We start from the raw sequence: 14,983 nt of genomic DNA, 5'->3' as shown, positions 1-14,983 counted from the left end.
AAATACCATTAAGAACATTCGTGATTCATGGAAAGAGGTCAAAATATCAACAGAGCCAGCCCTGATGGTCTAGTGGTTAAAGTTCCACTCTCTCTGCTTCAGTGGCCCAGGTTGGTTTCCCGGTCACAGAACCACACCACCCGTCTGTCAGTTGCCATGCTGTGGTGGTGGCTCATATAGAAGAACTAGAAGGAATTAAAACAGGATATACAACCATGCACTGGAACTTTGAGGAGAAGAAAAAAAAAGAGCAAGATTGACAACAGATGTTAGCTCAGGGCGAATCCTTCCCTGCAAAAAAAAGAAAAAATCAACAATAACAGGAGTTTGGAAGAAGTTGATTCCAACCTTCATGATTGACTTTGAGGGGTTCAAGACTTCAGTGACGGAAGTAACTGCAGATGTGGTAGAAATAGCAAGAGAACTAGAATTAGAAGTGGAGCCTGAAGATGTGACTGAAACGGTGCAATCTCATAATAAAAATTTAATGGCTGAGGAGTTGCCTCCTGTGAATGAGCAAAGAAAGAGGCTTCTTGAAATGGAATCTATTCTTGATAAAGATGCTGTAAAGATTGTTGAAATGACAACAAAGGATTTAGAATATTACATAAACTTAGTTGATGATGAAGCAGTGGCAGGGTCTGAGAGGATTGACTCCAACTTTGAAAGTTCTACCACAGGTAAAATGTCATCAAACAGCATCACATGCCACAGAGGAATTGTTTGTGACAGGAAGAGTCAATCAATACGGCAAACTTCATTACTGTCTTATTTTAAGAAATTGCCACAGCCTCCCCAACCTCCAGCAACCACCACCCTGATCAGTCAGCAGCCATCAATATCAAGGCAAGACCCTAGACTGGCAAAAAGATTACAACTCACTGAAGGTTCAGATGGTAGTAGCATTTTTAGCAGTAAAGTATTTTTTAATTAAGGTATGTATATTGTTTTTTCAGAGACAATGCTATTGCACACTTAAATGACACAGTACAGTGTAAACATAACTTTTAGATGCACTAGGAAACCAAAAAATTGGTATGATTCACTTTATTGCAATATTCACTTTATTGCGGAGGTCTGAAACCAAATCGGCAGTGTCTCCAAGGTATGCCTGTAAACTAAAAGTTCAGTTTCTCTGTCGCACCAGCAACATTTCAAGTGCTCTTTAGCCACTGCCTACTGTACTGAACAGCACAAACATAAACTATTTCTTTCATCACAAAAAGTTCTACTGAGGCTGAAATAGAAAACAAAAAACTTCAAATGGCATAATCTATAGGAATGCCAAAAAAACCAAATACATAGGAAAAAATATAATGAAAGATGGGTAAGACCATAACATTATCTGAAGGAAATCCTATATAAATGGAAGGATACACCATGTTCATGGATTGGAGAACCTCAAATTTTAAAAATACCAATTCCCCCTATACTGAACTATAGATTCAATCCCAACCGAAATTGTACCAGAACTGTTAACAAGTTTATTCTAAAATACATACAGAAATCCACAGAGCCAAAAGGCACCAAGACACCTTGGAGGAACAAATTTGGAGTGCTTATGCTATCAGATACCAAGACTTACTATAAAGTACAGCAATTAACATAATGTAGTATTGGAGCTAGAACAGACAAGTAAATTACGGAACAGAATAAAGAATTCAGGAAGAATTTGCATAGTAGAGATTCTAGGCAGGGTAATTAGGCAAGAAAAAGAAACAGAAGGCATCCAGATTGGAAAGTAAGACGTACAACTCTCTATTAACAGATGACATGATTTTGTATATAGAAAATGAAAAGGAATCCACTAAAGAAAAACTATTAAAACTAATAAAAAGAGCTAAGATTTCAGAATACAAGAGCAATATACAAAAATCAATTGTATTTCTATAAACTTGCAATGAACAATTGAAAATGAAGTTAAGAAAACAGTTCCATTTACAATGGCATGAAAAGAAAATATTTAGAAATAAATGTGGCAAAAAATGCAAAACATATACTCTGAAAACCACAAAACACTGCTAAAAAGAAATTAAACATAATCTAAATAAATAGGAAAGCACCCCATGTTCATGGATCTGAATACTAAATATTAAGATGGCAATACTCCCCAAATTGATTTACAGCTTCTGTCACAATCCCTAATAGAATCCCAACTGGCTTCTTTGTAGAATTTAACAAGTTGATTCTAAAATTCATATGAAATGGCAAGCGACCCAGAACAGCCAAAACCATCTTGAAAAAGAAAAACAGGCTTCCAGTTTCCAATTCAACACATAAAGAGCTTAGAAGTCATCACTCTTGTCCTCACAAGAAGAAAAAGCTAAACAAACTGAAAATCAACACCTCTTTTTAGATCCAACAGAGAACTGAGGTCCCAGTGCAAACCACCATCCCACAAGCTAAAGAGACAAACAAATACAGACTCAGAGCTCATTGGGAGCAGAGGCGGCTGCTAGACCCATCAAGTAAAAGAAAACACTTAAAGGGTAATTGACTAATTGCTGGAAACTGAGCAAGGACTAGCTTGAAAGATAAAAACTCCTAGAAGCCCAGCCATTTGGAGGGCCTCAAGGTGCTCACTCAAGGAGAAACATCATCTGAAGAGGTATATATCTGTCAAAGAAATTGGATCAATAATTAATAACCTTCCAAAACAGAAAGCAAATGGCCCAGATGGTCTCAGTAGTAAATTATACGAAACATTTAAGGAGGAAATGATACTAATTCTCTACAATTTCTTCCAGGAAATAGAAGCAGGAGAACACTTCCTAACACATTCTATAAAGGCAGCATTACTGTAACACCCAAAATCAAATAAAGACATCACAAGAAAGGAAAATTATAGATAATCTCTCTCATGAAAACAGGTGCAAAAATCCTCAACAAAATATTAGGAAATCAAATCTAACAATGTATGAAAAGAATTATGTACTACAACCAAGTCAGATTTATTGCAGGTACAAGATGTGAGAATATATGAATGTAACCCATCACATCAGCAGGCCAAGAATAAAAAATCACATGATCCTATCAAGAGATACAGAGGAATCATTCAACAAAATTCAACACCCATCAGTGACAAAAACTCTCTGCAAACTAAGAATAGATGGAACTTACTCAACTTCATAAAGAATATTTACAAAAAACCAACAGTTAATATATTCACTGGTGATAAACTAGAAGCTTTCCTGATAAGATCAGAAACAAGGTAAGGATGTTCCTTCACCTCTTTTTTTCAACATCATATTGGAAGTACTCATTGATGCAACAAGACAAGAAAAAAAAATAAAAGGAGTATTGATTCGGAAGAAAAAATAAAACTGTCTTTATTTGCAGATGACACCATGGTCTAAGTAGAAAATTCAAAAAAATCAATTAAAAAACTCCTGGAATTAATAAGCAATTATAGCAAGGTTGCAGGATACATGGTTAACATACAAAAAGTCAATCATTTTCCTATATACCAGCAATGAACAAGAGAACTTGAAATTTAGAACATAATATCATTTACTTAGCACCCCCCAAAAATGAAATATCTAGATATAAATCTAACAGAATAGATCTATATGAGGAAAAATACAAAACTCTGATGAAAGAAATCAAAGTAGAACTAAATAAATGGAGAGAGATTCCATGTTCATGAATAGGAAGACTCAATATTATCAAGTTGTCAGTTCTTCTCAACTTGATCTACAGATTCAATGGAATCCCAACCAAAATCCCAACAAGTTATTTTGTGGATATTGACAAGCTAATTCTGAAGTTTATACGGAGAAACAAAAGATCTGAAATAGTCAACCCAATACTGCAGAAGAACAAAGTCAGAGGACCGACACTATCTGACTTCAAGACTTACTTATAAGGCTACAGTAATTAACAGAGTATGGTATTGGTGAAAGAATAGCCAAACAGATCAACGGAACAGAATTGAGAGCCCAGAAACAGACAATAGAAATACAGGCAACTAATCTTTGACAAAGGAGCAAAAGCTATACAATGGAGCAAAGTCTTTTCAAATAAATGGTGCTGGAAAAACTGGATATCCACACAGCAAAAAAGTAAATCTAGATACAGACTTTACATCCTCCACAAAAATAAATTCAAAATAAATCATAGATCTAAATGAAAAACACAAAACTATAAAACTTCCAGAAATAATAACAGGAGAAAATCTAGGCAACCTCGGTTATGGCGATGACTTTTTACATACAACAACACGGCACAATCCATGAAAGAAAACACTGATAAGCTGCACTTCATTAAAATTAAAAACTTCTGCTCTCTATGTGAAGAGAATGGAAAGACAAGCCCAGAGACAGGGAGAAAATATTTGCAAAGCACCTATCTGATAAAGGACTTCTATCTACAACATACAAAGCACTCTTAAAACTCAACAATAATAAAACATACAACTAAATTTAAAATTGTTAAAAGACCTGAACAGATACCTCATCAAAGAAGATAGACAGATGGCAAATAAGCATATGAAAAGATGATCAACATCATGTCATTAGGGAACTGTAAATTAATACAACAATGAGATACCACTACACACCTATCAGAATGGCCAAAATCCTGAACACAGACAACACCAAATGCTAACAAAGATGTAGAGCAAGAGGCACTCTCATTCATCACAGGCAGGAATGCAAAACAATACAGTCACTTGGGAAGACAGTTTGTCAGTTTCTTAGAAAAGTAAACATAGTGTTACCATACAATCAGCAATCATGCTCTCTTGGTATTTACTCAAATGACCTGAAAACTCATGTCCTGTACACAGATGTTTATGGCAACTTTATTTATAATTGCCAAAACTTTGAAGCAACCAAAATGTCCTTCAATGGATAAACAAACTATCCATACAATGAGATATTCAGAAATAAAAAGAAATGAGCTATCAAGGCACAAAAAAACATAGAGGAACCCTACATGCATTTGCTAAGGGAAAGAAGCCAGTCTGAAAGGTTATATACTGTTTGATTCTAATTATAAGACATTCTGGAAAAAGAAAAACTACAGAGGCAGTAAAAAGATCAGTGGTTGCCAGGAGTTCAGAGAAAGGAGGAGGAAGAGAGAAATGATAGAGGTAGAACATAGGGAATTTTTAGGGCAGTGAAACTGTACGACACTGTAATGGAGGATATGTGGCATTTTGCATTTGTCAAAACCCACAGAACTTATAACACAATCAACTGTACAACAGAGAGCATCAACCCTAATGTAAACTATGGACTTCAGTTAAAAATAAAGTATAAATATTGGTTCATCAATCGTAACAAATGTACCACAGTAATGAAAGACATTAAAAATAAGGAAAGCTGTGCCTGGTAGGGGAAGAGAGGGTATATGAGAACTCTCTGTACTTTCCTCTCAATTCTTCTGTAAACCTAAAATTATTTTAAAAATTAAAGTCTATTAATGTTAAAAGTTATGGTAAGATGTGTGATTCTCACATTGTTTGTAACAGCAAAATGTGGCAACAATATTAAATATCCATCATTAAGGGACTGATTAAATAAATTAAGATATGCTCAAAAAAAAAAGAAGAAAATGAAAGACTCATGCTTCTGCATTTCCAAACATGCAACAGTAATCAAAACAGTGTAGTACTGGTATCAGAATAGTCATACAGACCAATAGAACAGAACTGAAGATCCAGAAGTAAACCCACATGTCTACAGTCAACTGATTTTCAAAAGAATGCCAAGATGATTCAATGGGGAAAAAATAGTCTTTTCAACAAATATTACTGGGACAACTGGATAGCCACATGCAAAAGAATGAAGTTCGACCCTTACCTCACATCATATAAAAAATTAACTCAAAATGGATCAAAGACCTAATACTAAAACGATAAAAATATTACAGGACGCATAGGATTAATTCTTCATAGGTTTCATTTTGGCAATGGATTCTTAGGTATGACACCAAAAGCATGGGGAACCAAAGAAAAAATAAATTGGATTGCAACAAAATTTTAAAATGTTTTTGCTTTAAAGGACGCTATAAGAAAGTGAGAAGATAACCCAAAAACTGGGAGATAATATTTGCAAATCATATATCTGATCAGGCACTTGTAACCAAAATATATAAAAAACTCTTACACCTATATAATAAAAAGACAATCCAATTGAAAAATGAACCAAGAATCTAAACAGACATTTCTCCAAAAAAGATGTAAAATGGCTAATAAGCATATGAAAAGATATTTAACATCATTAGCCATCAAGGAAACAAAAATAAAAACCACATGAGATACCACCTCACACTCATAAGATGGCTAGAACCAAAAAGTCAGACAATAACAAGTGTTGACAAGGATGTGGAGGAATCAGACCCTCACACACTGCTGGTGGAAATATAAAATTCTACAGCCATTTTGGAAAACAGTCTAGCAGTTTTTCAAATGGTTAAACATAGAGTTACCACATGATTCAACAATTCTACTCCTAGATATCTACCCAAGCAAGAGAAATAAAAACATATGTCCACACAATAACTTATACACAAATGTTTATTACTGGCATTTTTCATAATAACCCAATGTCTATCAACTGATGAGTAGATGAATAAAATGTGATATATCCATATACTGGAATATTATTTGACCATAAAAAGGAATAAAGTACTGATAAATGCTACAACATGAATGAAACTTGAACACATTATGGTAAATGAAAGAAGCCAGTCACAAGAGGACAAATGTTATATGATTCCATTTATATGAAATTTTCTAATAAGCAAACCTCTAGAGACAGAAAGCAAATTAGTGGTTGCTTAGGACTGGGTAGATAAATGGATAGAAACGTGACAGCTAACGGATACAGGGTTTCTTTTTCAAGTGACAAAAATGTTTTAAAATTGACTGGGTCGATGGTTATACATATTTGCAAACATACTAAAAACCACCAATTTGTACACTTTCAATGGGCGAATTGTGTGATATATGATTTATATCTCAATAAAAAAGAAAGAAAGAGTGACACTTGCACATATTTGGTCATCCTATTATGACAAAAGGAACCCTGCAAAGCAGTTGGAATGCGTTACTTTCAATAAATGGTGCTGGTTCAATTAGACATCCAAGTAATGAAAAGAATGAACCTTCACCCCTACTTTATACCTTACCAAAAAACCAATTCCAGATGGAATGGAGACCTAAATGTAAGATGTTCAACAATAAAGGTTCTAGCAGATAACACAGAAATATATCTTCATGACCTTGGATAGGGAAAAAACTTCTTAATTATGACACAAAAAAAGCATTAGTCATAAAGGAAAAGATCAACAAACTGAGCTACATTAAAAGTAAAGAGTAAAACAGCATGTGACAGAGTAGGAGAAAAGGGCTGTAATGAATACATACGACAAAGAATTCATATTCAAAATACATACAGAACCCTTATAAAATGAAAAATATGTATACTTGAACAGGCATTTCTCCTGGGAAAAAAAAATGATATCCAAAAGGCCGATAAGCACAAGAAAAAGTATTCAACCACATTAGTGAGCAAGAAAATACAAACTGAAACTACGGAATACCTAAAATTCTAAAAACAGCGATGAAAACATGTTTGTGAGGATTTGGAACAACAGGTATTAAAGTGTAAACTGGAACTGAAAACTTACTTCAAGAGCTCATAATTCTTCTCATTTAACCTCACAGCATTTTCTCTCCAAAATTTCTCAGATTTGTGCACAGGACTCCATTCCAATCTTCCAGATTTAAGTTCTGAACTGTATTCATCAAATGAGCTATAAAATTTTTTAAAGAGTTCACAGTTTATAAGAATCTGAAAGATACTCCAAAATTAAGCAAAATAAAATATCTTCATTAATGATTTAACTACAAAGACTGAAAATCCTTTACACATTAACAAACGAACACTAAACAAGTGTAAACAGCTTAAATCTTTAATAAATCACGTGAAATTTACTCAGGGTACAAAGGACAATATGCCTGTAAAATCGGAATGTTCATTATGAGATATTAAAAGGAGCACTTGCTTTCAAAATCCTTACCCTACTATATACGTAATATCTGATAATCTAGCAGAGTTTATACCGTGTCACTTAAAATATCTCATATTTGCCAGACCACTAGATACATTAATGTAAATTAGTATATTATTTTAACATAAACAAAACAGTATATTCTAATACTATGATACTATAAATGTCATAAACTACAATATTGCATGACAAAAACAAAAACACATATTGGAGACCAGCCACAGTGGCCTAGTGGTTAAGTTTGGCATGCTCCACTCTGGCGGCCCAGGTTCGGTTCCCAGGCACGAACCTACATCACTCATCTGTCAGTGGCCAAGCTGTGGCAGCAGCTCACATGCAAAACAGAGAAAGACTAGCAACAGACGCTAGCTCACGGCAAATCTTCCTCAGCAAAAAAAGGAAGATAGGCAACAGATGTTAGCTCAGTGTGCATCTTCCTCAGGAAAGAAAAAAAACCCCACACATATTGGTACAATATTGTAAAATGTGATTACCAACAGTGTAAAGGGAGTTCATTAACTGAATTAACTCATTATAAATTAAAAACAAAAACCCCGTACATGTAGCAAATTGCAATGCACTTTAATTCAAATATCATTCACTATGTATCAAGTAACTTAATTAGTCAAAACCTCATATTTTAAATTTTTAATGTAATTAGCCTGTAGACAAACACAGTGACAGGACATGCTTGGACTTTCTTTCAAGCAAAAATTTTAAAAAGTAGTAGCCATTTAATACTGATTGATAATTTAGTATAACCAGGAATTACTGGTTAAGTTGATCCGAGTGTCCTGTTGAATCAAGAGTAATTTATTTTAATATAAGGCCAGTTAGTATAAGAAGTAAACATGTATTGTTTAACATTAATATTCTAAACATGTAACAGCAAAAAAAGAGACAAATCTTTTTCAAGAGCACCTATCACCCTATAAGCTTTATGTAAATAGCAGTATTTTTCAAGTTACCAAATTAAACATGAAAAATCAGTAAGTAATAATAATTGGCTAACGTAGACTAAATACTTTAGAAAGCTATCACTAATCGTATTCATTTTTAAAAAGGGTCTTAAATCATTATTGCAGAAGAACTAAAGATATTTTTTAAATAAACATAATAAAATAGAATTTCTAAAAACTGTAAGCCTATTGCTGGCCTATTATTATAATCAATTTATTCATATTTAAAATTAGAGAGAGAAAAAGACCATTTGCTTCCCTCCACAAAACTCCATTACAAACCACTGATATGGGTGATACCTCTCACCTCTATAAAAGCTTTTGGACCTTGGGATTACACACTGCACTGAATTATGTGGTAAATACATATCTAAAACACAACCAACACTGAAGACATTTGCTAGACACTTAAAACCTCACAACAAATCCATCAGAATTTTTATTGCTGTTTTACCAAACGGAAAACTAAGACTTTAAAATGTCAAGAAGCTTATTCAAGGCCACATGTGGAGAAAGTAGCCAAACAATTCAAAGAGGCAGTCTCACTCTCAACTCCAATCTACCCACAGAGCAAGATCCATTTCTAGAGAGTAACTCTCTTTTAAAAATATATCAGCAATTAAAAAAAAAACACATGCTTTAATGGGAAAGATCATCAAGATATTATTAAACAGACCTCGTGTGTCTTTGTGCGTGTGTGCAGGCGCATGTGCATGCACAGGGGGCGAGGGGCCAGGCAGCTTTTTTGGAAGCAAACACAAGAAACCAGAAAGGGGTGAGACTAAGCAGGGAAGATGGGGAAAGTGGCATGGAGTCCCCTCTGTAGTGTGTAAGGGGTTTTTTTTTCCTTCACTGCATCTATACCACTTGCATAATTTTTAATATAAAAAATAAATAATGCCAATAGACTTCAAAAGAGCAGGAAAAAAAATGCTCTTTCCATATATGGGTAAACTTCCTCCCCAAATTAACAACCACTGCTGCTTTAAAAAGATTCTGAACCAGAAGGAGACTCTCAAGGGGTTCCCGGGCAGTGCCAACATCCTGTGGGAGTACAGCCAGGCAGGTTTTAGACAACAGAGAACAGTGGGAATCTCTCCAAAAGAGAAGAGAGAACACACAGCTCTGCCCAACTGTTGCCATGGTGATGAGCCAGTTTTCCCATATTCCCTAATTTGTAATAGAAGACATAATGTGTTAGCGAAATCTTTTGAGTTCATAGTTAATAACAGATTTAGATTTCCTTATAATACTAGGCAAATCAAACAAGGCCCAATGTACCCACTGTGTGAGAAATAAAAAGAATAACATACCTAAGATCCTGGACACTCTCACCAAGTTTTTCCAAAAGAAATTTTATATCTTCACTGATATCTTCATCATCGTATTTCTGCTGTTCCAAGTTCTCCAACTGTTTCAGAACTTTGCACTGAATCATAGCCAGAGCATACTCTTGGCGAGTTTCTCTTTCAGTTGATTTTTCTAAAAAGTTCTGGATTAGACAAACACATAATGAGAAACTATGTAATTTGTTATGTGAAGTTCTCAGACCTCTGAACTTCCTTTTACACCCTTCTCCTCCTCTTATTCTCAGGTTAACTATCCCCATGAAGTGGATGACTGCACTGTAAACCCTTGCTTCTTTCTGAGAAAGCGTACTTCTGATTGCTTGCTTACTTACTGGCTTACTAACCATTTTAAATTATTGACCCAGACAAGCCTCAAAATAGTGAACATGTTTACAATTAAATCCATCACAATCCTTTCTCACAGCCCTGCTCGTGAACACACCACAGCAAAGTCTCCATTCACTGGCCACCTAGAGCACTTGGGATGCTAGGAAAGAATGTTTCTTCAAGTCTCTCTCTAGTTTCCAGTCATCTTTTTCTCCCTCCAATCAACCTATAAGCGCACAAAGGACAGCAATAAAAACTCTCTTGCTTGAACAATTATCAGAACAATTTTCTCACATTCTGGCAAATTCCCTAACTTTCTTCTGTGATTTTTCTATTTTCAAGACATCTTATGAAAACAGCCAAGGAATCTAAGTATTTATAAAGATAAACTGCTCATTAAATTAACCAATAGTTCTGAGCAAGGACCATGCTCAGGTCCAAGGACAAGAACAAACAAGCTCTCAAGAAAGCTACCTTGACCAAGTTGTCAAATGCCCCTCCCCCCAGGAAAAATCCTGTAATAACAATTATTTCCAAATGAACTGCACCAAAATTTGAGACTTCTTATTTATTTTTCCAAACAAGCTATATTCTTAATAATTATGCTAAATAAACACAGGAGATTTAGCTTAGCATGTGGAAATTAGTGAGATCAATCGCTATCAAAATTTCAGTGGCATTTTTCATAGAAATAGAAAAAGCAATCCTAAAATTTGCATGGAACCACAAAACACCTCTAACAGCCAAAGTAATCTTGAGAAAGAAGAACAAAGCTGGAGACATTACACTTTCTGATTTCAAAATGAACTACAAAGCTATAATAATCAAAACAGTATAGTACTGACATAAAATTGATACAGTCCAATGGAACAGAACGGAGAGCCCAAATACAAACCCCTACATATACCATCAACTAATAGTTGACAAGCGAGCCAAGAATACTCAATGGGGAAACGATAGTCTCTTCAACAAATGGCATTAGGAAAACTCCATAAACATATGCAGAAAAATGAAATTGGATCCCTATCTTACAACATTCATAAAAATTAACTCAAAATGGATTAAATATTTAAATATAAGATGTGAAACTGTCAAATGCCTAGAAGAAAACATAAGGAAAAAGCTCCTTGACATTGGTCACGGCAACGATTTTATGGATATGACACCAAAAGCACAGGCAACAAAAGCAAAAATCAACAAGCAGCACTACATCATACTAAAACACTTCTGCACAGCAAAAGAAACAATAAACAAAATGAAAAGGCATCCTATGGGAGAAAATATTTGCAAACCATATATCTGATAAGCAGTTAATATCCAAAATATATAAAGAACTCATATATAAAAAACTTAGTAACAAAAAACCAAACAAGCTGATTAAAAAATGGGCAAAGGATTGGAATGAACATTTTTCCAAAGACAAGATACAAATGGCCAACATGTACATGAAAATGAGCTCGACATCACTAATCATCAGGGAAATGCAAATTAAAAACACAATGAAGTATCACCTCACACCTATTAGGAAGGCTATTATCAAAAAACAAAGATAAGTGAGGTTGTGGAGAAAAGGAACACTGGTGCTTCGTTCCTGGGAATGTAAATTGGTGTAGCCATTATGGAAAACAACATGCAGTTTCCTCACAAAATTAAAAGTAGAACTACCATATGATCCGGCAATTCCATTTCTGGGTATTTATCCAAAGGAAGTGAAAACAGGATACCAAAGAGATATCTGAACTCCCATGATTATTGCAACATTATTCACAATAGCCAAGAAATGGAAACAACCTAATTGTCCACCAAGAGAAGAATGGATAAAGAAAATGGGATACACACGTGCGCCAGTGCACGCAGACACAGACACACACACACACTCTCTCTCTCAAATATTATTTAGCCATAAAAAAGAAGGAAATCTTGCCATTTGCAAAAATACGGACGGACCTTGAGCATTATGCTAAGTGAAATAAGTCAGACAGAGAAAGACAAATACCATATGATCTCACTTATATGTGGGACCTGGAAAAAAAATTAATTTAAAAATACCTCATAAATACAGAGAACAGATTGGAGGTTGCCAGAGGTGGGAGGGGGGCCAGTGGGAAAAATGGTTGAGGATGATCAAAAGGTACAAACTTCCACTTATGAAACAAATAAGTCCTGGGATGTAATGTACAGCATGTTGACTGTAGTTAATAATACTGTATTCTATATCTGAAAGTTGCTAAATATTAAAAGTTCTCATCACAAGAAAGAAAATTTTATAACTGTGTATGGGGATGGACCTTAACTAGACTTGTGGTGGTGATCATTTCACAATACATACAAATATCGAATCATTATTTTATACATGTGAAACTAATATAATGTTATATGTCAATTACATCTCAATTAAAAGAAAAGAATAAAAGTAAAATAAAACTTTTTAGATATTGAAAACTAAGATAATTGGTCACCAGAAGACATGAAGTAGAAGATATGCTAAAGCAGGGGTGGCAAACTTTTTCCAAAAAGATCCAAATAGTAAATATTTTAGGCTTTGAAGTTTTATCATAGCTATTCAATTCTGCCATTATAGGGCAAAAGCAGCCATACAAAATACATAAACAAATGAGCACAGCAGCATTCCAACAAAGCTTTATTTACAAAGACAGGTGGTGGTGGGCCGGATTTGGCCTACGGGCTACCATAGTTTGCTTACCCCTGGGCTAAAGGAAATTCTGCACATCATGGGAAATGACACTGCCCAAATGAAAAGCTGAATCTTCAAGGAAAGAAAGAACCGCAGACTTGGTAAATAGTTGGATAAATATAAAAGACTATTTTTCCCTCAATTTCCATAATATAAATAAGACTGTTTAAAAGAAGAGTTAAAACACTGTATTATAGTGTATATAACAAATGTAAATATTATATAATAATATGATAACTCTAGCATAAAAAAGGGGAAACAGACCTATATGATTGCAGGTTCTTACATTTTACATAATACAATATTAACTTTTTTTTTTTTTTTAAAGATTTTATTTTTTCCTTTTTCTCCCCAAAGCCCCCCGGGACATAGTTGTGTATTCTTCGTTGTGGGTTCCTCTAGTTGTGGCATGTGAGACGCTGCCCCAGTGTGGCTCGATGAGCAGCGCCATGTCCGCGCCCAGGATCCGAACTAATGAAACACTGGGCCGCCTGCGGCGGAGCGCGTGAACTTAACCACTCGGCCACAGGGCCAGCCCCACAATATTAACTTTAAGAATAATGGAAACAGTTAGGTATGCATCTTGTAACACCGAAACAACCTCTAAGAAATAAAACACTACAAAAAAGAACAGTTAAAAAGCCAATAGAAAAACTAAAATGAAATTTGAAAAAGGATTAACCTAAGAGAAGGCAGGAACAGAAGAACAAAAAACAGATGAGACAAACAGAAAACAAACAGTAAAATGGTAGACTTAAATCCTACCACACCAATAATTACTTTAAACGACAGTGAACTAAACACTCCAGTTAAGAGGCAGAGATTATTAGAATAGATAAAAATTCAAGACCCAAGTATACGTTTGTCTAAAAAAAACCCAAACTTTAAATATAAGACACAGATAAGTTGAAACTAAAAGATGGAAAACCATAAGCATAAGAAAGCTGGCATGTCTACATTAATTTCAAATAAAGTAGCTATCAAGACAGAATGTTACCAATAATAAAGAAGGATATTTCACAATGATTCAAGGTCAGTTCCTCAGGAAAATGTAACACATATAAATGTATTAATAACAGAGCTTCAAAATACATGAACAAAAATTTGCAGAACTGAAGGGAGAAACGGACAAATCCACAACAACAGCTGGAGATTTTAACAACTTTCTCTCTTGGCAGTTGACAGAACCACTAAACAAAAAATCAGTACACAGAGGATCTGAATGACATCATCAACCACCCTGACTTAACTGACATTTATAGAACACTATACAACTGCAAAATACACATTACATTCTTTTAAAAGTGCACATGGTACATTCAGCATGATAGACCATAAGAGGAGCCATCAAACAAGCCTCAAATTTCAAAGAATTGAAACCATATAGAAAATGTTCTCTGACCATAATGGAATTCAACTGAAGACCTTAAACTGTGGGGAGCCCTAAATTCTGACAACCTCTCCTTTTATGAGACTCTTCCCTCTTCTTTTGCTTTTGTGAGATTTTACTTACTATTCTATAAAATTTTCTCTGTTACCTTTTCCAGTTACTTTTCTTACTACTATCTCTTCTAACTTCAGAAACACATCAAAGCTCTTTTGTTCATATGGTCTTTTGTTATTTTCACAATTTA

The 14,983-nt window shown here is 34.6% G+C and overlaps 1 protein-coding gene across 9 annotated transcripts in view; it reads right to left on the bottom strand.

Moving 5' to 3' along the window:
• ATP6V1H (ATPase H+ transporting V1 subunit H) overlaps positions 1 to 14,983 on the bottom strand; it is a 129,737-nt gene that overhangs the window by 59,677 nt on the left and 55,077 nt on the right. For all 9 annotated transcript variants that reach the window (XR_011543424.1, XR_011543423.1, XR_011543425.1 and 6 more), the window contains 2 exons: positions 10,292 to 10,470; positions 7,636 to 7,761 (listed from right to left, as the gene is read on the bottom strand). Coding sequence is in view for 6 of the 9 variants with exons in the window: in XM_070631639.1 (XP_070487740.1) it covers positions 7,636 to 7,761; positions 10,292 to 10,470 (305 nt within the window). In the remaining 3 variants the exon portion in view is untranslated. The remainder of the gene's footprint in view (positions 1 to 7,635; positions 7,762 to 10,291; positions 10,471 to 14,983) is intronic.

The sequence above is a fragment of the Equus przewalskii genome, chromosome 8, assembly GCF_037783145.1.
Source record: "Equus przewalskii isolate Varuska chromosome 8, EquPr2, whole genome shotgun sequence".
In the NCBI taxonomy this organism is placed as follows: Eukaryota; Metazoa; Chordata; class Mammalia; order Perissodactyla; family Equidae; genus Equus; species Equus przewalskii.
The sequence above is the reverse complement of the archived record's forward strand: the minus strand, read 5'-3'. Positions and strand labels throughout refer to the sequence as shown.